The 22816-nt window shown below is 41.1% G+C and overlaps 3 protein-coding genes across 4 annotated transcripts; 1 reads left to right on the top strand and 2 right to left on the bottom strand.

The window, feature by feature from the left end:
* Window positions 1-155: 155 nt before the first annotated feature.
* Window positions 156-6422, bottom strand: LOC136440511 (autocrine proliferation repressor protein A-like). Its single transcript, XM_066436562.1, has 15 exons — window positions 6158-6422; window positions 5790-5910; window positions 5574-5636; window positions 4938-4986; window positions 4408-4521; window positions 3602-3694; window positions 2932-3021; window positions 2287-2416; window positions 2070-2187; window positions 1863-1950; window positions 1691-1729; window positions 1381-1469; window positions 1149-1239; window positions 820-885; window positions 156-646 (listed from the first exon to the last, which is right to left on the bottom strand). The coding sequence occupies exons 1-15, from the start codon at window positions 6369-6371 to the stop codon at window positions 527-529; spliced, it is 1485 nt and encodes a 494-aa protein (XP_066292659.1). The 5' UTR covers window positions 6372-6422; the 3' UTR covers window positions 156-526.
* A 3728-nt stretch (window positions 6423-10150) lies between these two features.
* On the bottom strand, window positions 10151-17115 carry LOC136439786 (autocrine proliferation repressor protein A-like). The gene is made up of 15 exons (XM_066435365.1): window positions 16535-17115; window positions 16148-16268; window positions 15739-15801; window positions 15433-15481; window positions 14385-14498; window positions 13801-13893; window positions 13582-13671; window positions 13221-13350; window positions 12971-13088; window positions 12609-12696; window positions 12238-12276; window positions 11528-11616; window positions 11158-11248; window positions 10697-10762; window positions 10151-10528 (listed from the first exon to the last, which is right to left on the bottom strand). The coding sequence occupies exons 1-15, from the start codon at window positions 16728-16730 to the stop codon at window positions 10409-10411; spliced, it is 1467 nt and encodes a 488-aa protein (XP_066291462.1). The 5' UTR covers window positions 16731-17115; the 3' UTR covers window positions 10151-10408.
* A 160-nt stretch (window positions 17116-17275) lies between these two features.
* Window positions 17276-22743, top strand: LOC136439965 (serine beta-lactamase-like protein LACTB, mitochondrial). 2 transcript variants are annotated; one of them, XM_066435666.1, is made up of 7 exons: window positions 17276-17751; window positions 18289-18355; window positions 18781-18971; window positions 19790-19936; window positions 20451-20643; window positions 21308-21473; window positions 21851-21964. In XM_066435666.1, exons 1-7 carry the CDS (start codon window positions 17455-17457, stop codon window positions 21867-21869), a joined length of 1080 nt encoding a protein of 359 aa, XP_066291763.1. In that variant the 5' UTR covers window positions 17276-17454; the 3' UTR covers window positions 21870-21964. The 2 variants fall into 2 exon arrangements, with proteins under 2 accessions (XP_066291763.1, XP_066291762.1); XM_066435665.1 differs by having other exon boundaries at window positions 17282-17751; window positions 21871-22743.
* Window positions 22744-22816: the final 73 nt, after the last annotated feature.

The raw sequence follows: 22816 nt of genomic DNA, 5'->3' as shown, positions 1-22816 counted from the left end.
TTTACTACTTCTACTACTTTCGCAAACATGTAAGCCTGCAGTGGGCACAAATATTGTCCTGGGCTCACCGTTTCCTAGGAAAAAGAAACGCAGTCGTTGATTGACATATACCCATGTGTTGCTCTTCCCTCTTAAGAAGATACAGAAGAAACCACTTTGACATACAAATGGAGGAGGTTTATTGTGACTATATCTGGATTTTTGTTTCCGTATAACTTCTGCATTACATGTGGAATTAAAATGTATAATACTTACAATTTACTAAGACTTTGATGGATTTTCGATAAAATCGATAAAAACGGTTATAACAGGTCGTACAAAACTTGATTAAACCTATCAGTGTTTATTGCTGTATTCTTATCGTTCGTACACAGAGGACACCTTAAGAATTATATTGTATTTTTACATTAGCAATAATTGATAAAGTCTGTATTCAGAAATGTCTTCTTCAAGATAGACAGCGTGTCTAAGACGTGTGTCAAAAACACGAGGTACTTTCAGAAACAAATGAATACAAGTGATGAGTTTAGAGAAGAGTCCCCCTGCAGTCGGCCCCGTGGCAGTCTGGGAAGGGGAATGTTTCCGGAATGATGTGCACCTCGGTGGAGAACTCAAGAGCTGTTCCGTGGGGAGCCGGGAACGTGGCCTGGGGAAACAACAGGACAGGTCCAGATAGAAATATAAATATAAATAAAATGTCATTATTTCCTCACACAACCGATACAACTGAAGGCAAATTCATCATTGTTACGGTACCGGGAACACTTAACAGCAAAAATGATTTATCTTATGTTGCAAAATTGTGCCACACGAACCCACCTGGATAAAGAACGCGAGCCACCCGACATCGGGGACATCAAACTCTGCAGTGTACGTTCCATTTCCCTGAAGAGCAAAATTCCATACATGCATTAAGAACGGTGTTTAAAATGTTACATTCATAGACACCATGTGTTAGAAAAATTGCTAAAAAAGGAACACATTCCATATTTCTAGCTATTAACAATACCTACTGCGGACCTAACACTTTCTAGTCTATCTCTTTAACTCAACTTTATGGCCTTCGGAAAATACTAGGTCGGTTACATTCTGATATCACTAGACAAGGTGACTTTTTCAAGAACATCGTGATTAATTCAAAGGTTTACCATATCTTGTACGTCATTGGGAAGCCAGATGACGGGGTGTGGCTGTGGACTTGTCTGTCCGGGCGGTTGATTTACCAGACGAAAGTCACGTCTGAGGAAAGAAAAACCTTAAAACCAGTAAAATGCATTTTCTTAAAACCCGTTTGCCAATTGAGGGATGTACATGTATGTTGCGACAGTCACTCGGTGTATCATATACTGTAGAGTACAAGGAAATAGAGCGACTACTAACCTTTTACCATCAAGTGTGCGAGCGTGGAATGACCGGATTGTAATAGGTTTCATGTCAGTGTGTAGCGTTATCATCCCACTTTTTGCACCCTGAAAGAAATACACACAATTGAGAAAAAATGCGTGTACACAAAGATACGAAATACACATAATTCATAAACATACGAGATTTCATGTATAGCGGGCTTCTTCTTAACTTTCACTGACGAAATACATCCAAATTGTTTTAATTTTGCAGATTTGAAAACCATGAGCTATTCTTTAGTTACTGTATTGCCAAATGAAAGTAATGGCCGGAATAGTGAACTTACCGTTTCCCTCTTCCATGTCATTTTTGGTCTTGGCGAGTCCTAGAGGGTAAACAAGTTTATGGTATTAATTTCGATTCCATGACACATTGCAAAATGCATACTGGACAAGTACTGGTATTAGGATTTGAAAAGTTACCAGCCACAAAAGGTAAGACAAATATTAAAACAATACCTCCACCAGACTGACGAAAAATGCCCGTAATCCAAAGAACAGGCTGGCTCGATGGCCACCTAAAGAGTGCTCAGCATTTGGTATCCATCTGTACATAACAAGGAAGCTTGGTCAAATCAGAACTTATGACGTCAGTCAAATGAGAAAATGACATGTTATTGCCCTGGTATGATATAAACAATAAAAAGACATGTTGTTTGACGTTACCTTCTATATTTCTCTCCTTCCAACTGGTCCCAGTAGAAGTATGAATCGTCCGGCATGAAGAACTCGTCCCCTCCCGTCCCAATGATGTACTTAGGCATTGTCAGTCGATCCTTGTAGGCTGGGAAATGTTTGTAAAAAGACCACTTTCATACGCACATTGCTAGTGTTAGTCTATAAACGCAACTACAATGGATGATCATCACAAAAGCAGTCTTACCGAGTGGGTCAATGATGGCTGCCATTCTTTCGAACGTCGGGTCATCAAGTCGGGCCGTAATGTTGCTGTCATAGTAGTCGTCAAAAGCAAACGTCCAACCTCCCAGTGCTCGGTAAAAGTGGTGTAGATTCTGTTAGTGATTTAAAAAAAAAGAATTCCCTCAGTAAAGTCAAGACCTTCTTCTTTACGACAAAGCATAGACATCATTGCGTCTTGTGCAGTCGTGATGTTGCAATATTTACTCGGTAAAGGAGAAAACAAACATGGAAAATTCTTTCACTCTCCAGTTCGTGAATCCAAAGGAGACAACAACAGATAGCTTATCATAGCTTCTACATGTATATCGTCGTATACAAACCTTTTTTGGGTTTTTTTCATCATCTTGATTTCAAATTCCCAGTATAATAAACATAAGTGTCAAACAGAGCTATTTTGTACATTTTCAAGTTTGTTTTTTTCAAAGTGCAATTAATTACAAGTAGTGGTGCAAGAGTATAGATAACTAGATTAAATACATGTTCTAGCATTACTATTCATGTCGATAACATTCTTGAGAATTAGCATATAAATAGCATGACAGCACTTAGGTAAAGCTGTTGGATAGTTCTCGATAGTACGTTACACATGCATTCTCGTATATAAAACCTTCTGCATGTTGAGGAGGTCCATCACGATGGGAGCGATGGCAAACACTCTCTTGTCGACCGCAGCAGTGGTCCACGTGGTCCAACCGCGCTATTAGGAAACATCAGTAATACCGTCAATACATCGGTAAGTTAACACTAGAGATCCGATGTAGGCCACACTGACGTGATCACGTGGATGACATCCGCGCGCGCATCAGTTTCCGTTCGTTAAATAAAAAGAAGTTTGTAACCATAATATTGATCGTACAAAACAACTGCAAAATGACCAAATATACGTCGTCAGTTGAAAAACATAACCGGAAAATGGATACTAATATCGTACAATGCCTTTTTCCTGTCGTAATTTTTTTCAGACGGAGGGCACACACACGTATATATATATATATATATATATATATATATATATATGTATGTGCATAGGTGAATCAGTACAAATTAGCTGAAAATGTATTTTAAACACTGAGCAAGGTCTTTCAAGAACAAGATGTCAAGCCATTTATTCAACCTTCCTGACCACTTAGATTTCTTCTTTTTTTCGCACGTACGCTCACGTCAGTTTTGGGGTGCGTCATCCATATTATCGAATCCGTATGGCCAAACATCTTCAAATGCAATAAACTTTCCAGAGAAACTAAATATTTGTTGAAAGCAATAATAACGTCACATACCTTTGACTCCCCTGCGACCATAAACTTCTCTGGCTGATTGCCAACCATTTTCTTCGCAAAGTCTTGCACTGTGTCCATCGCCCGCACAGCTGCCTTCAAAGGAGAGGTTCATCATGAGGGTTGATAACAATATTGATAACACTCCATCAGAGATTGTTGTTCTGAGTGGAGTTTAAACTGTAAACGCCAACACAATAAATTGGACTTACCCAAATTTTCGACTGATCAGCTACAGTCTTTGTCAAGGAGTGAACAATCCACTGCTCACCGAGTCACGTGTCTCATCTGCATAACGTGACGTCACAGAAGCAGTGGATTGTTCACTCCTTGACAAAGTCCAATTTATTGTGTTGGCATTTACAGTTTAAACTTCACTCAGAATGACTTCTACCAACACAGACGAACTTTCAAGAGAGATTGTTGTTGTTGTTGGACTACTGGATAACTTTTTATAACAAGACCACAGGATGTCAAAATCAAAAGATACTAAAACCTGAAGTTCTGCTGCAGCACCAAGGTCACATACCAGGGGGCCCAAAATTTACTTTGAACTTTGTCTTGCCAACACCTACCCACGTACCGAATGTCGTCACAATACACCAAGAGGTTCTTGCGTTATGCAAACTGCAAAAATCTGAAAAAGCACAGACTGACAGACACACACATAGACACACTCAAAACAATATCTCAATTTTTATGGAGATGATAAAGAATAACTTTTATATTAACACAATATAAAACAAGAATTGTGCTAATCTCGCACACCGTGGAATGTCTATTTATACCAGACATTAAAAACATGTCACCTTTGTCATGGGGTTCCTGAGCAGCCACTCGGGCTGGTCCGGGTTATCCAGGAAGTGTCTCCACGTGAACGCGATGATGGCGTCTTCCGTACGACGCTTTTGTAGCGAATCGTTCTGCAGCGAGAAGAAAAACGGAGAGTCGTAAAGGCGAAAGTGCCATAGCCTATACAGATATTACGTTCATCAATGATTAACAAGTAAGAAAACACACATACGTATACGTCGCCGCCTACATTGCGCTACAACTTACGCCCCTGTCTCACTGGACCCGCGACACGCTAGCGACCTTGCTGCGACCGAGGGATTTGACAGCGCGCTCAACGAATTTCATCGATAAAAAAAATCTTTTTACGCTTTGTGTGTTTTGCTGTCTTTTTAGAAATACTTGACTGTGCACGTTTTGCATCATATTCCCACTATAGAGTCAAGGGTAACACAAATCCAATTTAGGACGCAGCGAGGTTGCCAACGTGTCGCTGGTCCAGTGAGATAGGGGTTTCAGTGTTTGCGATGGTATCTAAGATATTTACCTTAAACACGAGGTGCTGGTTGGGTACCTGTCCTAGACCCGCGCTGACACTAGAGAAAGACAGAATTGGTAATCTCTCCTTATCATGAATTATTTTCGGCACAAGACTCTGAGTAGTACTGTTAATTGTACCAAGATTAAATTCTAGTGATCTCTCTCTCTCTCTCTCTCTCTCTCTCTCTCTCTCTCTCTCTCTCTCTCTCCATATATATATATATATATATATATATATATATATATATATATATATATATATATATATATATATATATATATATATATATATATATATATAAAAATATATATATATAAATATATATATATATATATATATATATATTCTTATATATATTCTTAGATATATATCTTTCTCTCTCTCTCTCTCTACACACACACACATATATATATATATAGAGAGAGAGAGAGAGAGAGAGAGAGAGAGAGAGATAGATATATAAATAGATATATAGATATATAGATACATAATAGATACATACAAACATAGATGCATAGATACATAGATACATAGATATGTAGATATGGTATATGGTCCTTTGATCATTAACTGTACCATTACTGTACCATATATATATCCATGTCTACTGTACCATAATGATTGTGCTGAATCATTTCATACCTTCCCGTTGACAGCGCAAACATATGGGTCAGCGTGACGAATTCGTTGTCATGATCGGGAAGGCTGTGATAAAACATATGTAAGAGCAACTCTGTATAACGCTTGTGAACTGTAGTACTACTACAATCAATTAGAACAAGCAATTTTAGCATACAATCAGCAGAAGAGACAGCGCACACACAAACAGGAATAACACAAACGTTACAATGTTGATACCTTTCCGGGTCATCATTATCTCCATTATATATGTACATAAAGGCGGCTTCAGGATGGGTGATGTTATCTGGGATAGTGACGGTCAGGAAGTGCCACCAGATCGAACGGCTAACGTCTTCCTCTGTAATAAGTACAAGCAGAGAGAGTGTACAGCATTACAAACAATGTACATGATTGTATTCTGTAAAATTGAACTTTGGAATTAGTTTGTAAAAGATTTTAGTAATGCCATTCCGCCTAACCAACTGTCACCGGACGCCCAATACATCTGTTAAGAGGTAGAAGTGTCCCATGGAAAACTAGTGTTAGCAAATGATGTCCTCAACTGTAGGAAGTGATTCGAGGTTTGGCCTGAATGTTTGTCTCACCTGTGAGCCATTGTTGTGAGGTCATGTTGAGGAGGTACATGGTGTAACCGGGACCCTTCAGACGCCACTCCAACACCTCGTGGTAGGAGTAGTGAGGGTCCGGCTTGTTGACGTAGTCGTCCAGCGGGGTGGTCAGTACACGGGCCGGAAAACTGACCACCACGCACAGCAGGAGGGACAAGAACAGGACAGGAGAACCGCTCCCCGCAGACATGGTGGTAAAAGGTGCACGGGGTATAGTAGTTTACTTTATATAATAGCGTTCAAAGGACTTTGTTGCGTGTTATCTTGGGGTCAAAAGATCTGTTTACAATTTGCTGTCACCTACTAATGTCATTGGGGTCAAAAGGTCTGTTAACATGCTTCTGTGACGTACTATCCTAACAATGGAACGAATATGTAACAGCCCAGCTAAAGGGAAGATAGACGGGGAGTGATGTGAGGGTGGGGAGGAGGTTTAGGTGTTAGGTGAGAGAGAATGATTAGGTTAACGTCCATGGGTTATGTATGTTGAGTAGTAGCTAACTAATTAGATGTGCTACATTTACATTTACGCAAAAGTGATTTCGGCTGTAAAGCCAATAATTTTTGTTTGGAAAGTAGTGAACATGTTAACAAGGCCCAGTTAACGTCCTGAGCAGCTTATACAATATACATATACTAATAAAAAAATCTGTTCACTCCATCAATTGTCTATTCTAAGCGTAATCCGTGAATTAATATATATTATCACATAGGTAGATGGCGTCGTCCAATCAGAAGCCACCATTGCCCACAATAAGTGGTCTGTTATCACGCCATAACACACCACTTATTGACGTCATGTCAGAACACAACCGTTCCATTTTGCAGAGGGGGTATCTTTTTGATGAATCCTTTTCTTAACCTTGTTTAAAAAATCTTTATAACCGTTTCATTTTGTAGAGGGGGTATCTATTTGATGAATCTTTTTCTTAACCTTGTTTAAAAAAATCTTTATTGTCTTAGAATTCCTAAAAATTCCTTAGAATACATGAAAAAGGGAAAACAAATTTAAAATTCCCAAAAATGTTCCGCGTGTTCCATTTGCTGTTGGCCAAAGAAACCACGTTCTATCTAAGGTTCCGCGCGTTCCATTTCCTGCTGGCCAAAGAACCTGTGTTCTATTCAGGTTTATCTGAGGTCATGTTGCAGGGAGATTCTTCAATGATAACATTTTCTGACTGACCTGAAACCGACCCTCCTATCCTGTGTGGTTGAAATAAATAAATCAGGCAACAGTTGTACATATTCTTCATCATCTTCTGTTAATAAAGGACAAATGTGAATTCTGAAATGCATTCTTAATAGTATAAGGGATCTATGCGTCAAACAGAAATTGTCTACTCTTATATGCGTCAGTTTGGATAAGCTATATGATAATAACGTTAATGACCCGCCTCTTCCTCGGTGTATATGGTGTCATAACGCCTGGTCATGTGCTATAACAACCTCATAAAACCACCTCGTTCGCTTCGCTCACTCGGTGGTTTTATTCGGTGGTTATAGCACATGGCCATGCGTTATGACACCATATACACCTCGGGGCGGGTCATTAACCCTTAATTATCACATGGCCAGATGGTGTCGACCAATCAGAAGCCTCCATTGCCCACAATAAGTGGTCTGTTATCACGCCATAACACACCACTTATTGACGTCATGCCATAACAAAACCGTTGCATTTTGTAGATGGGGGTATCTTTTTGATGCATCTTTTTCTTAACCTTGTTTAAAATATCTTTATTGTCTTAAAATTCCCCCAAATGTCCTAAGAATACATGAAGAATTCATGAAAAAAAGGAAAAAAATTCAATTCAAGTAAAATTCAAACGGAAGGACTAAAAACAATATTTTTCACACCCCCGCCGTCAAAGTGTAACCGGCCCAGACGATCGTTCGCAGAACGCGTTCGAACGTCCGCCATAAGAGTACCACAGTTTTTCGTCGAGGAACTGTCAGACGCGCAAATATACAGATGTAACCGGCTCCTTACTGGGCGCCCAGTACGGAAACCGTGGAGAAAATAGCGCCGATACTCGGCCCCCAGTACGGAAGGAAGTTCCGTACAAGAATTCCAGTACGGAACGGCTTTATTCCAGTACCGAAGCTTCGTCAGCACTGGACGTCCTGAACTGAATTTGTTTCGGTACTCGGGTTCCAGAGCTGAACGCCTTTCGGTACTCGGGTTCCAGTACGGATTTGCGTTCCGGCTAGGTCAACGGTCATTCGGTACTGGTTACCCAGTGCGGAGGTCATTCAGCACTGGATAACCGAGTGCCGATTTACGGATGTAACGGGTTCCGTACTGGATTTACCAGTAAATAGTGAGACTTCAGTACTGGAAGCCGAGACCTCAAATTATTTCGGAACTGGGCGTCCTGTACTCACGTTCTATACGGTACTGGGATGATCCATTGTTTGGACCGACTGGACAGTTTTGGATTTAGTTGTCTGTACATTTCAATGCTTGTACATACTAACGTTTAGGTAGTACTGCTTTGTGCCTTGGTTATGGCAAGGAGCTCCTTGGTTATGGACATAGATTTTGGTAGGTATTTAAATATAAAGTACATTATTATTTCAGTGTACGTTTTCTCCCGATAAAGGCACAAGCCACAAGGATATGTTGTCGTCGTTGAAACGTAACGGAATGTGATACTGTATTTTTTCTTTCTTCATTCGAACGTCTTCCAAACAATAGCTTTGAAGTGGGGAAAAAGCATCGAAGAGATGCAGCCCTGAAAATAACGTTAGACGGTCGTTAGAGTCTCAGCACTTGGTTTCAGTCCTGACAGGAGGGTTCCCAGTACTGAAGCTGCCCAGTACAGGAAGTCCAGTACTGAGAAAGTCTCAGTACTGGAGCTCCTGTTCTGACGACCACTTCCGTACTGGTTGTCCAGTACTGACAAAGGAGGCAGTTACATTTGTATATTTGCGTCAGACGCCGACGTAGAGTCAGTTTTCGGGTCATGGGAAGTTGGGGAAGACGCCCAGGAACATACTTCAGCGGTTGAGGGGCAAGGAAGCTGACGAGTGTGACCAACAAGAAGCAGCGGGCACACAGAGTCCCCTCCCCACTCATCACATTGTATTTCCCGAAGTAGCAAATCATGGCAGACAAAGAAATCGCCCATGAAACCTCCTACGTTTCTACCCAAGAGGACCCCAGACCGGTATGTTCACGTTTCTGAGGGGTTTTACCTGACGAAAATTGGCAAAGTGATGTCGTCTTGTTAAAAACAAACGCCCCCCTCCCCATGGCCCAAGTCACGAACACGTAACTTCCCGAAACCGATGTGTTGGCATCGAAAGAATTACGGTCAAAATCGCCCAAATTCTTACAGGTTTGTACCTACAATGATCTCGGCTCGATATGTGTACGCTTCTGTGGGATTTTTTTCCCGGCTTGAGTAATAATTATCCGGGGAAACTACAACTTGCGGCAAAGGGGAGGTAAACATGTACGATTCTTACCACACCTAGGCGTCTAACAACCTGTCAATTTATAACCGTGTGGGCTCGAAGACAAGTCACCGCTTGTTTACATTGGATTATATGAAGATCATATGTACAATGGATTGATTTTACATGTATAGTATTAAATAAAGAATCTATGTATTATACAGAAATTTGTCTCTCTTATATGGGTCAGTTTGGATAGGCTATGTGATAATAACGTTAATGACCCGCCTGTTCCTCGGTGTATATGGTGTCATAACGCCTGGTCATGTGCTATAACCACCTCATAAAACCACCTCGTTCGCTTCGCTCACTTGGTGGTTTTATTCGGTGGTTATAGCACATGACCAGGCGTTATGACACCATATACACCTCGGGGCGGGTCATTAACCCTTAATTAGACACAGATATTGTACTGTTAAGCCGTTTCCTAACAAACATTGATTGACATATACGCATATGTATATATATATATACATGCTTCTTAAAAGAAGATACATAAGAAACCACGAATGACATACACATGGAAGATGTTTATTGTGACTGTCAGTCCAAGTTCTGCCTGGTACAGTACATGTAGCATTTTTATTTACCGACAATTTGCCAAGAACAACTATGATAGTAAATTCATTCTCCTTACAGCAACAGGCGATAAAGTTGTAACAGATCATACATACAAAGCTCGATGTATTCTAACAGTGTTCATTCTTGAACAATCCTATATATAAGTAGAGTAGGCTCCTTGTATTATGTTGAATTTGCCCTGAGGGTTTAGAGAAGAGTCCCCCTGCAGTCGGCCCCGTGGCAGTCTGGGAAGGGGAAGGTTTCCGGAATGATGTGCACCTCGGTGGTGAACTCAAGAGCAGTTCCATGGGGAGCCGGGAACGTGGCCTGGGGAAACAACAGTACAGGTCCAGATAAGAAAACAGAATCTTTACATTCGATCATCATGCTGACGTAACTGATAGAAATGCTGGGTAGTTTATAAGTGACAATGCACTGGGAAAACGTATCATATCAGTGAAGATGCTGGAAATTGTGCCTAGCACACTCACCCACCTGGATAAAGAACGCGAGCCATCCGACATCGGGGAAATCAAACTCTGCAACGTATGTCCCATTTCCCTGAAGAATAGAATTTCATACATGTATAAAGAAAAGAATCATATATAAAAGTATTACATCTCTGAGTATCGTTTGGTAAAGAAATTGGCAAAGAAGGGGGGGGATCTTATTGGCATTTCTGCAGCAATACAAACTACACACCTAACACTTTTGGGACTTTCTCATCAGTTCATGTCTTGGCAAAATACTGTATGGTTCGGTTACGTTAGAACATTGCTGATACAAATGTAACTTGACTTTCTCTCGGACCAGATCTAAAGAACATCGTATTGAAAATTTGCCATATCTTGTTAGTCTATTCGGTTTTTTTTGCAAAATACTGGTTAGGTTACGTCAAAACATTACTGATAACGTGACTTAGTTAAGAATCACAGAGCATCGTGGTGTAAATTTACCATATCTTGTACGTCCTCTGGCAGCCAGATGACGGGGTGTGGTTGTGGTTTCGACTCTCCGGGTGGTTGATTTACCAGACGAAAGTCACGTCTGAGGAAAGAAAAATGCAAATCGTTTTTAGTTCGCTAACAAATTAAACACGGGAATCTGTTCACTACCCATCCGCCACAACCATTCTACGTATCGTTGATGAATGTTAGACATCCAGGTAATAAGATCCGCCAAAAATAGTTACTCAAGCAACTGGATAAAATTTTGGAACAGTCAGACGTTTCAGACAGCATCTGCTATCTTTCGTCAGTGACTAAAGAAGAATTCTACGTATCATATACTGTAACAGAATTAGGATAGAATGTACCAGCTACTAACCTTTTACCATCAAGTGTGCGAGCGTGGAATGACCGGATGATCATAGGTTTTACGTTAGTCTGTAGCGTTATCTTGCCGCTTCTTGGACCCTAAAAAGAATATACATAATTCATAAGAATTACAGGCCAATACTGTACAGTGCGTAGTGGGTACTTGACGTACTTGACGATCCCGGTGGAATTTGATTATTTGGGCCGGTATCCGTATTTTCTGTCTCGTTCTTGTCGCCAGGGTCAGAAAGACATCATCTCATGCGAAACATAGCAACCCGTGATGTTTACTCAGCAAATCATACTGTATTTCGGTAGATTTCGCCCATCTTCATGTGTATTTCATGTACTTCGGTGGTGTGTTTCGTGTATTTCGGTAAAAACACGGAAGCGTCACAGAGTGTATTTGATTGACTCGTTCGTGAAATGAATCCGTATCGTTTTATGTCTGTTTGAAAAATCATAGGTCATTTCCTTCATGCATGCTAAACCGTAGTCTCCAAGCAGACCCAGCGGTTGCAAAGACCATATCCAACTGGCAGAAGGAGGTTTTTTTGCAACGGTGCCTGACAACTTCTCTGGCTGACTGGAGCTTCTCTGGCTAGCTTGTACGATTTTGGCACCGTGGAGATCTGCTTGGAGATTAGCTAAACCGTGGTAAACGTTTCAAACGCTCTTTGTCAGATAAAAGTTGTGATGATCAGACTATAGGTCACTTACCGTTTCTCTCGTCCACGTCATCTTAGGTAGCGGCGAGTCCTGTGAACAAACACGTTCATTACATCAACTTTTCGTCCATATAGAAGAAATATGTAGACTTGATTATTTATCCCTATTATTTAGCGCTGTATTGTATAGTAGCATTAAATCCGGGATAAACGAAATTGTCGGGATAGTGGTATTGTGATGGTTTTATCCCATATTTCGCCAGAAAGACACTATACAAACTCCTTATGGTGAAAAGACGGGATAAGACATCCGCCATCCCCTCTTTTCGCCAGTAAGAGATTGCTACCTTGCAGAATCTGGACTTGCACTCATATTATCCTTTACATTTACCACCAAAGGTCGAAAAAAGATTGAAATGATACCTCCACAATGCTGAAGAAAAATGCCCGGATTCCAAAGAACAGGCTGATTTCATGACCAGCCATAGAGTGTTCAGCATTCGGTATCCATCTGTGCATGTTTGACAAGAACACTTGGTCAAATTGGAACTCATGATGGTTGAAAAAGAGTACAGCACGTATCTATAGAATGGGCCAAAGTCATTGTCTCACTTCTATTTGATTACGAGCCATGCATAGCTAGCAATTCAAATCAAGCTAACATGTATTCTATTCAGACACAATTGGCAAGGTTACAGTGTATACATAACTCAATTTCACAAGCAAAAGTGTCGCTTATCTAATTCGCCCTAGGGGTTAACATTCTCAATGTTGTTTGACTTTACCTTCTATATTTCTCCCCTTCCAGCTGGTCCCAGTAGAAGTAGGAATCGTCCGGCATGAAGAACTCGTCCCCTCCCGTCCCAATGATGTACTTAGGCATTGTCAGCCGATCCTTGTAGGCTGGGAAATGGTTGTAAAAAGACCACTTTCATACTCTTATGTTTGGGTTATTCTATTGACCGTGAAATATGCCATTTTTAGTATGATTCAGAATCCCATGCATGTAAATGATAATCACAAAAGTAGTCTTACCGAGTGGGTCAATGATGGCTGCCATTTTCTCTATATTTGGGTCGTCAAGTCGGCCCGTAATGTTGCTGTCAAAGTAGTCGTCAAAAGCAAACGTCCAACCTCCCAGTGCTCGGTAAAAGTGGTGCAGATTCTGTCCATGATTTAAAAAAAAAAGAAGAATTTTTTAGCGACGTCGATAGCTTACTCTTTACGACAAAACGCACTCATTTAGTTTGTCTTGAGCAGTCGTACTGTTGTAATATTTACTTTGTGAAGGAGAAAATAAACACGGAAACCACTTGCTTTAGATCTCCAGTATGACATGCCTAGCGGAAACAACAGAAAATAGCCAATAGTCTCTTCTGTATCTTCACATACATACCTTCTGTAGGTTCAGGAGGTCCATGACCATAGGAGCGATGGCAAACACTCTCTTGTCGACCGCAGCAGTGGTCCAAGTGGTCCAACCGCGCTATCAGGAAACATCAGTAATACTGTTGATACACCCTCAAGTTAACAATACAAGTACCATGTAAAATACATGTCAGAAATATTTCTGGTTAACTTATTATATGTATTAAGAAATAACAACATCACATACTTTTGACGCCCCTGCTACCAGAAACTTCTCTGGTTGATTCCCAGTCATTTTCTTCACGAAGTCTTGCACTGTGTCCATCGCCCGCACAGCTGCCTTCAAAATAGATGTTCAACATGCTAGTACGTGATAAATAACAATTAATAACACATCAGTTATAATTATATTACCTATCAGTAAGGATTTATAAGGATAACTAATAAGCTACATACATAATAAAAATCATGACGATCAGTCAATCTATCCCTAAAGAATCATGACCATGGCATGTTCAGACCAGGTGATTTCAAAAGCAAAACTCCTACTGCAGCAGCATAGAAAGTTGCTAGGGGGTCCAAAATCCAATTATTTCGAGGTCTTACAAAGACCTACCAGATATGGAGAAAATCGGTCCAGCCAGTATTGAGTTATTGTTCTGCGGACTGAAATTACTGTGGACACATTCCTGTACAATTCCTAGAATTCTTGCAGACTGCACATAATACTATTTCATTAGGCTCGCTCCTGAGGTGTCGCCAAAAACAAGGATTGTGCGAAAGTAGCACACACCATGGAATGTTTTATTTTCGCTGACATAGACATGCTACCTTTGTCATGGGGTTCCTGAGCAGCCACTCGGGCTGGTCCGGGTTGTCCAGGAAGTGTCTCCACGTGAACGCGATGATGGCGTCTTCAGAACGACGCTTTTGTAGTGAGTCGTTCTGCAATGCGAGGAAAACAGGGAGTTGTAAAGACAAAAGTAACAATAAATCATATATAGACTGGCAAAATGATCAACATTCCTATACAGATATTACGTTCATTCATGCTGAACGAGTAAGAAATAATTCTAAGTCGTGGCAGACATTGTATTATCAACTAGAGTTACACGACCTTATAACTTCGTCAAATATTCGGGTGACGTAAAATAAGTGCTTCTCATTGATCATGAAAATTAGGTGCTCATTTGTACAAATTTAGTCAATTCATCATCTTATCTACCCAAATACCACGAGTTGTTCAAAATATGAAAGTCGCATCTTAGCAAATAAAGCTACTGAATCATTTACTCATAAATAGTGTGCACGAGGCCCTGATGTGCATGATCCATGTCTAATAAAGTTTACTTAGTAATTGACGTAGTCAATTTATCATCTTATCTACCCAAATACCACGAGTTGTTCAAAAGATGAAAGTCGCATCTTAGCAAATAAAGCTACTGAATCATTTACTCATAAATAGTGTGCACGAGGCCCTGATGTGCATGATCCATGTCTAATAAAGTTTACTTTTACGCAAGTAGGGAATTTCCGTCATTAACCGCTATAGAAGTCTTGCAATTAGACATCATTTATGCAGAACAGAAGATGTCAAAACCAGAAGTTCCGTTGCAGTACCGTTAAACGACGCTAATAATCAAACTTGACCTTTGTTTTTTCAACCTCTGCCCACCTATCAAATATCTTGAGGAATCATCCACAGCGTCCTAATCTATGCTGTCCACAAGCACACACACACACACACACACACACACACACACACACACACACACACACACACAAACACACACACACACACACACAGATAAACAACAATGAACAACAATACCTTCTTGGTGAAGGTAATTATTGCAAGCGCTGGTTGTCGGACATTTACCTTAAACACGAGGTGCTGGTTGGGGATCTGTTTCAAGTCCGCACCGACACTAGGGGAAGGCAGAATCGATAATGATTAATGTATCGCTTGTGCAATATTCAGTTAATTCTATATTAGCTGTACGTTGATTGTAATTCTATATCATCTATGTCGCTGTCACTAATAGGTAGACAGAGGCAGAGGATTGAACTCCAGTAAACCTCCACTAGTAACGGAGAGGGTTGAACTCCAAAAGACTCCAATCAAAATAGTGTATGATGTCATATATCTATGTTTACCGTAGTGTTGTACTAATTGATTTCATACCTTCCTGTTGACAGCGCAAACATATGGGTCAGCCCGATAAAGTTGTCGTTATGATCGGGAAGGCTGTAATAAAATACAGGGCAAATTTGTATGACCGATTGTGAACTGTAGAAAAACATGAGCATGCAATACATACTCTCCAAGCAGAGGAGTGGGTCCGGCAGGTTTTTGACGTGTTTTTAGGCGTTTTTGTCGGGCTTTCTACTTTGTTCACAAAAAGAAACATGACAAAGTAGAAAGCCCGACAAAAACGCCTAAAAACACGTCAAAACCTGCCGGACCCACTCCTCTGCTTGGACGGAGAGGAGCAATACAAGCAATACCTCGACAAATAGACAGCAGAGGAGACAGTGACCATAACAGGAATATCATAACGTCCTTGCATGAAAGAAAGTGACAATGTCGATACCTTTCCGGGTTATCATTTCCTCCTCCCTCTATGAACATAAAGGATGCCTCAGGATGGGTGATGTTGTCTGGGATAGTGACGGTCAGGTAGTGCCACCAGATCGAACGGCTAACGTCTTCCTCTGTATTGTAAGTAGAAGTAGACATACTAGAACAATATCATCTGGACGGCACTTTTAACGTTACGCCTGGCATGTCTACAGTAGCTTATATTCAAGTTTGGCTAAGGCAAATAATGTTTTTACAAGTTTACAAATGGGGGAACCAGTTAAAACCTTGTTTGATGACAGTTTTGAAATTTCTCCTGTTTTTCCCCAACCGGCTACAGATTTTGAATCACGTTAAGAAACATGTAGTACAACGAGGTTTGCCTGAATGTTTGTCTCACCTGTGAGCCATTGTTGTGAGGTCATGTTGAGGAGGTACATGGTGTAACCGGGACCCTTCAGACGCCATTCCAACACCTCGTGGTAGGAGTAGTGAGGGTCCGGCTTGTTGACGTAGTCGTCCAGTGGTGTGGTCAGTACACCGGGAGAAAAACTGACCACCACGCACAGTAAAGCACTGAGAAGTCCGACCGACATGGTGCCAAGTATATGAACTAAAAGTAAGGTCACATGCCCGCCGAATCACGAGGTAATGTAAAACTTTGGCCTGGGCGGTCACGGGGTAACAGATCACTATCTTGTTTCCATACAAACGTTCGAGTACAAGTGGCAAGAGCGGAAACTGTTCTCCCAATCACTTCCTCAAAATAGTTCTTCTTCCCGAAACAGGTGCAACAAATGGGAAAGTCCCAGTAAAGAGTGAAATGAAACATCGTGTACGTCTACAACTCAGATTACCTGAGCATAGTTGGCGATGACTCACTTTTGAGAACATTTCTTGGTAACTGATGACTAGGAAAGCCCACCGAAAAGTATGAACTTTGCAGGACAGTTTCAGGAAGTTAATCATACGCGGACGACTGCAAGTGCAAGCGAAACTTTAACAAAGAACAATATCCTTACATTTACAAAGAATACGCCGACAAACAAAACTAAAACACAATCGGAAACATAGTTTTCTAACCTTTTTAATAGTTCGATTTCGTCAGGGACGTAGTGAGACGATAGAGACTCAGAGTACTGTCCCTTGTGTAAAGAAAGTATGCATCCCCATGAAAAATAATGGTCTGTCCCTTTTAGTGAACTTTCGTGAGAGACCACCGGGGTGTGATACCCAGGAGTTCCTGCAAAGTTGGGGAGGGCGTTAGTGTAGGTTTAGCGCAACTTTAGGGAGGTTTCGGGGAAAATTTGCACGACAATAATGCACAGACGATCGCCTACCATCCCCCATGCTCCTTCTACGTTGGTACGAAGTTATAACTCGTGGCACGGCAGCTGTCGTGGCCGCAGGTTGGTGGGAGGGCTCGCCGGGTTGATCGGTGTCGGACTCGGGACATCTGTAGCTCTGTGGTCCTCAGTTAGTCAGTTTCTCAGTGACTGTGAGGAGCCCACGGGACATCAGTTGCCAGAAGAAGGTGCGTTATCTTCTCCCAAGGAGCAGGCAACAAGACGGCAGACTGTCATCACAGAGGCGAGAGACTTGGTACAGCGGGTCAAGGTAAGGTTGGAACAGAGGGGGGTGTACCATTTATCAATGCAGGGGTTTGTGAGGATACCTGACCCAGGTTAAGTTATAGCAAGGAGCTTTGAATTTATGAGGTTTAGATAGATAAAATCAACCCTCCTTGCATCACAAGTTATGCAGATGGCAGTGCTACCGGGGTTACGTTCATTGGCGATATGTATGGAGCCCAGACCGAATTACCGTGGTTATAGCCATCAGAGATAGCACACTTCACCCCCTCAGACATCTAGCAGAACAGAAACTTCACTGCTCTTTCAGAATACATAGTATATTCAAGGAGGTTAAGATAGGTTAAAATTCTTCCTTTTAACCTCCTTGGTATATTGAACTCTTTCAGAATACATATTATATAGAAACTGAGCTGTGTGTTGATACATACAGCTTTATAGACACATGGTCACACATGTAAAGACACACAGACAGAGTCACAGACAAGCCAAAACAATACTTAACTTACTACTTTGGGTGTGAAGTAATAAACATTGTGCTGAAAACACTTTGTACTTCCAGGATGAGGTTGGAGCCCCGGGGATGGTGGTCAGTGTAAGTGTGGATGGGAAGGAGGTATGGACGGAAGGTGAGACAAAAGTGGTCAACCTAAATCTTAAACTTGTTAAAGCTAAGATATAACAATGTGATTTTGTCATCTATTGATTACCCTAAACTGGACAAACAAAACAAAGTGACACTTTCACTTTGTAAGCTTTTTGATTCTATTGATGACTTCTAGTACAGATATCGTGTCAGAACAACCCTAACATGATCATCAATGGTCTTGACAAACTCCAGCACAGGAAAACACATCGACCTGATTCAGATGTGTTTTGATCTGATATGCACACTGTTCATTTACACATGTTTCTTTCCAGATAACTGTGATTTTTCATTAGTGTAATTATTGGTAAAATAGCTATCTTATGATTTGCAACAGCTATGAAATATGTCACTATTACAAAGCCTAACACTTGAAGTTCACATTGCATTCCTTCTTTCTATGCACAGGTTTTGGCTTCTCAGATGTAGAGAACCGAGTGAAGTGCCACCCTGCAACAATCATGAGAATTGCAAGTATCAGCAAGCCGTTGACCATGGCAGCCCTGGCCACACTGTGGCAGGAGGGGAAGGTAGACTTGGACAAGCCTGTACAGGAGTATGTCCCCTCATGGCCAGTCAAAACATTCCAGGGAGAAACTGTAAGTGTACTGTCATAATTTCAAAGTGGATGTACAAAGGCAAAATCAAAATGAATATTTCTCAAGCTACTGGTTCCTGTAGCACCAGGTCTTGTTCTCTAGTTGTAGAAACGCCCGGTGCTCTGCAAACCTGGAGCTTGAGAAACTTTATGATTTAACCTTCATACATCTGCTTGGAGATTAGTGCTGTCATATTTTCCCCTTGACTTCTCTTGATTATAGCACATTATGAATATGAAATATAGTATATGTTATTATGTATTGAATAAAATTTTATAGATTGCTTTTGAGTAATACTTGCCATGCATCTTGTGGGACTTGGACAACACGTAGATGACTTCCCTGGGAAGCCTCCAGTATATGAAACTGCTTCTGTGTTTATTTGTCCTGTGTTTGAAAGTATTTTATAAAGAATGATAAAAGACTTGCTGTGCCATACATTCTATTCCTCCATCAACGTGGCATCGTGTGGCGCAATCGGTAGAGTGTTTCGCCCAGAACCGAATGGTCTCGGGTTCAAAACCCTGATATGCCCCGATGTTTTGGCCTTGGGAAAGGCACTTTACACGACTTCCTTCACTCCAGCTAGGTCTGAATGGGTACCTGACTTCGGTTGGGGAAGGTCGTATTAAGGTCACCTACTGGCGCCAAATGGCAGCTGCCCAGACCCTTGCGACAGTTCCACAAAGTGCAAGTGTGGAGCAAATATGTATCTGTTCTGTATTATATGATTGTAAACCCTGCAGCAATTCAGCACTGGCTGCTGTTGCATGTGTAACTTCTGACCAATAAACCATTATTATTATAATCCTGTATAGGTTACCATCACCACCAGGCACCTAGTCTCCAATCTGGCTGGGATCAGGCACTATGAGAAGAACAAGGGAAAAGACAAAGTTGACAAGGCACAACAGAACAAAATCACAAAAGAAGAGACGGACTCCTCCTACATACAGCTAATAGGGGTATGCTTCCTTGTCAATGACATGGAAAAAAGGAAAGGAAAGTGATCTCGAACCAGTTTAGCTCAAATGAACTCAATGTACAGATGAGCTAATCTTCCACTGGTCGTGACAGAGAAGACAGACGCTATGTACAGTATTTACAGGTTCATTGTACCGGGGAAATTCCCCTAGCTCTTTTTGACCACAGTGAACAGTGGACCATGGCTTAACGTCCCGTCCTAAAGACTGTGACCCTTTCCGGTAGCATGCTTGTCGGGTGAGCGACACAGCCGGAATCGAACCCGGTGGTTCTAGTTCCAGAGGCAAGATCGCTAACCTCTGGACTACGCATGCTACTAGCATGGAAATACTAGTACTAGTAGAATAGTTTCTGTAACTTTTTACATTGTGTGTTACTTTTGATATAAGTTTTGTTGTTCATTATAGGAATATGTAGAAAAATATTTCATATTGCAAATACATATTAATACTTTATAGTTTTGACATGCACTTAGTATTTTGCATCGTTCTGCAGGAGAATAAAGATGATTCAGAGAAAAAGCATTCCGGTACAGAGGTGGGAAAATCTGATACCACCCAGGCTGGGAAGAAGGGCACCCGAGGAAAGGGAGAGTTTGCCTTAAAGGAGTACTACATCAAGAAGCACTACAAAAGTGTCACAGATGCCCTCAGTCTCTTCAAGGATGATCCTTTAATGTCCAGACCAGGTACAGTGGTGCCTTGATGTCACCATGTAGATCTATCATAGCCTACTTCCTAATAACAATTGTGCAATTGTTATGGTTTATTTGTGCTGTCAGTTGATATGTATTAGTGCTCCTCAGTAGAAGCAATACTCTACCATAATTTGTATTAGTTGACCAACATATACAGTACTAGCAGGGATCTCCCCCTAGTGGCACTCCTCCGTCCTGTTCTAATCCCAGCTCCATCCTGTTGATTTTCAAAGTTAGGATGTTTCTTCAAATATTTCCCCAGCAGAGCCTGTAATTTTGCTCAAAACGTAATCGTAGACAAGATGCAAAGCTGAAGTTGCAGGAAAAGATTTCCATTTGTGTCTCTTCCATTTGTGTCTCTTCATGGGTGCATGCTCCCAGTCAGGTGTACAACAGAATCATCAATACTGGATGCAACACTCAACTACCAACAATACTAATTTAAAAGTCATCAAAAATAACTTTGGTTTTATTTAGTTCACAAGAAAAGAGACTTGAACTGTGCAGTACATTTACAATACCAGTATTGTTTTTGGTTATGCAAGTAGTAGTAATAAGTTTGTAAGTATAAGTAGCCAATTGCAAATCATGTACATGTAGCTTTACAAATTGTCTCCTGGAATTACTGTATGTTTGAAACATCCCTCTCCCACAGGTACAGAGTTCCTGTATAGCACCCATGGATGGACCCTTGTGAGTGCAGTGGTTGAAGGAGCAGCAAAGACCGACTTCCTTAAAGTCATGAACAAGATGTTTCGAGACCTGGGCATGTTCCACACTTCAGCAGAGCTCAACGAGCCTATTATTTACCACAGATCCAGGTAAGACCTCTTTAACCACTTGCTCTCATGTTCTTTTCTGTTTTACATGTTTCAGCTGTCTCGTCAGACTCTTTGTGTGTAAACCATCATACCTCGCATATCCTTCTACCTTTTTTTGAGTAACATTTCTAACGTACCAATAAAATTTCCATGTGTTGCTTTACCTTCAGACTGTTCCATATTTTTATCGTATCCTTTTTCTCTTCCATTTTTTTTCAAATGCCTGACTATTATTATATTATCAACCATGATTTCTAAAACAGAGCCTCATATATAAAAGGAAAATTTATGACCACTCCTCACACCTGCTCAGATGGAATACTGTAGTCCCTGCCTGACATGTACAGTGTTAAGAAATATCTCCAATTCAATTAAAGTCCTATGTCGTTTTTTTAAGGTACTACACACACAATGACAAGGGCCGTTTAGTCAACTGTCCGTACGTGGATAACTCCTACAAGTGGGCTGGAGGTGGTTTCATCTCCAACATACATGACCTGCTGAAGTTTGCCAATGCCATGTTATACAGCTTTCAATGCTGTGATGTTACCTCAAAGTACAAGTTAGCTCCAGGGTACCTAAAGTGTGACACTATGGCAAAAGTGTGGGGCCCTGCGGCCAACACCAAGTGTTCGTGGGATAAAGATGCGGACTGCTACTATGGAATGGGGTGGGGTGTCATCCCGAGTAAGGTAGAATATGGTCATGGCCGTGAGCAGCGCTTCTACGTGAGTCACACAGGGGGCGCTGTTGGAGCTAGCAGTGTCCTCCTCGTGTTGCCACCTAAACCCAGTACAGAGACGGTGGTGGATAGTTTGCCACCTAGAGGGGTTGTTGTTGCCATACTCTGTAATCTTCAAGGTGTTAACTTAAACCCACTTGCCCTTCAAATGGCCAAAAACTTTGAGGAGTTAACAACTGAGTGATGCTGCTACAGTGTATCTTGTTTCATACACTCAAATTAGTAATATTATTGATAAGCTTGTATGTCCGTGTTCCGGATTCTGTGCAATCAAACCATGTGGTACATACTGTTATAAGATATTGCAGAGGTGAGGGTTTTAACATTTTCCCTGCTGCCTAACTCTGTAACCATTGGGAATTGGGTGCCAAATGGCTATTTCAGTGTGCTAAAGGTTTAATCATATTTTTGGGTGATATCTATTGTTAGGGAGACGTCTTTGATTGGAAAACTTGGGCAGAGAGGGAGGCAGTACATATTTTCCTACAATGTGGAGGGATGGTAATAAAAAAAGTACTTACAATTTTACTGGAACATATTCGGTGTCATTATTTTTTACATTAGTTACTGACTTAAATCAATTTCTCTGCCGAGTGATAGG

This window comes from Branchiostoma lanceolatum, chromosome 8 (genome assembly GCF_035083965.1).
Source record: "Branchiostoma lanceolatum isolate klBraLanc5 chromosome 8, klBraLanc5.hap2, whole genome shotgun sequence".
In the NCBI taxonomy this organism is placed as follows: Eukaryota; Metazoa; Chordata; class Leptocardii; order Amphioxiformes; family Branchiostomatidae; genus Branchiostoma; species Branchiostoma lanceolatum.
Note: the sequence above shows the minus strand (reverse complement) of the source record. Positions and strands in the feature narration are given on the sequence as shown.

Excerpts from the sequence above, each read along its gene's own strand:
- LOC136439786 (XM_066435365.1), bottom strand. The coding sequence starts at position 16,730 with ATGTCGGTCGGACTTCTCAGTGCTTTACTGTGCGTGGTGGTCAGTTTT. Across the intron at positions 13,351-13,581 it reads ACCTCCTGAACCTACAGAAG|AATCTGCACCACTTTTACCG; the intron begins GTATGTATGTGA and ends AATCATGGACAG. Across the intron at positions 10,529-10,696 it reads GGCTCGCGTTCTTTATCCAG|GCCACGTTCCCGGCTCCCCA; the intron begins GTGGGTGAGTGT and ends TTGTTTCCCCAG.
- LOC136440511 (XM_066436562.1), bottom strand. The coding sequence starts at position 6,371 with ATGTCTGCGGGGAGCGGTTCTCCTGTCCTGTTCTTGTCCCTCCTGCTG. Across the intron at positions 3,695-4,407 it reads TCAGGAACCCCATGACAAAG|GCAGCTGTGCGGGCGATGGA; the intron begins GTGACATGTTTT and ends TCTCCTTTGAAG. Across the intron at positions 1,240-1,380 it reads CGCACACTTGATGGTAAAAG|ACGTGACTTTCGTCTGGTAA; the intron begins GTTAGTAGTCGC and ends TTCTTTCCTCAG.
- LOC136439965 (XM_066435665.1), top strand. The coding sequence starts at position 17,455 with ATGCACAGACGATCGCCTACCATCCCCCATGCTCCTTCTACGTTGGTA. Across the intron at positions 18,972-19,789 it reads AAACATTCCAGGGAGAAACT|GTTACCATCACCACCAGGCA; the intron begins GTAAGTGTACTG and ends AATCCTGTATAG. Across the intron at positions 19,937-20,450 it reads CCTACATACAGCTAATAGGG|GAGAATAAAGATGATTCAGA; the intron begins GTATGCTTCCTT and ends ATCGTTCTGCAG.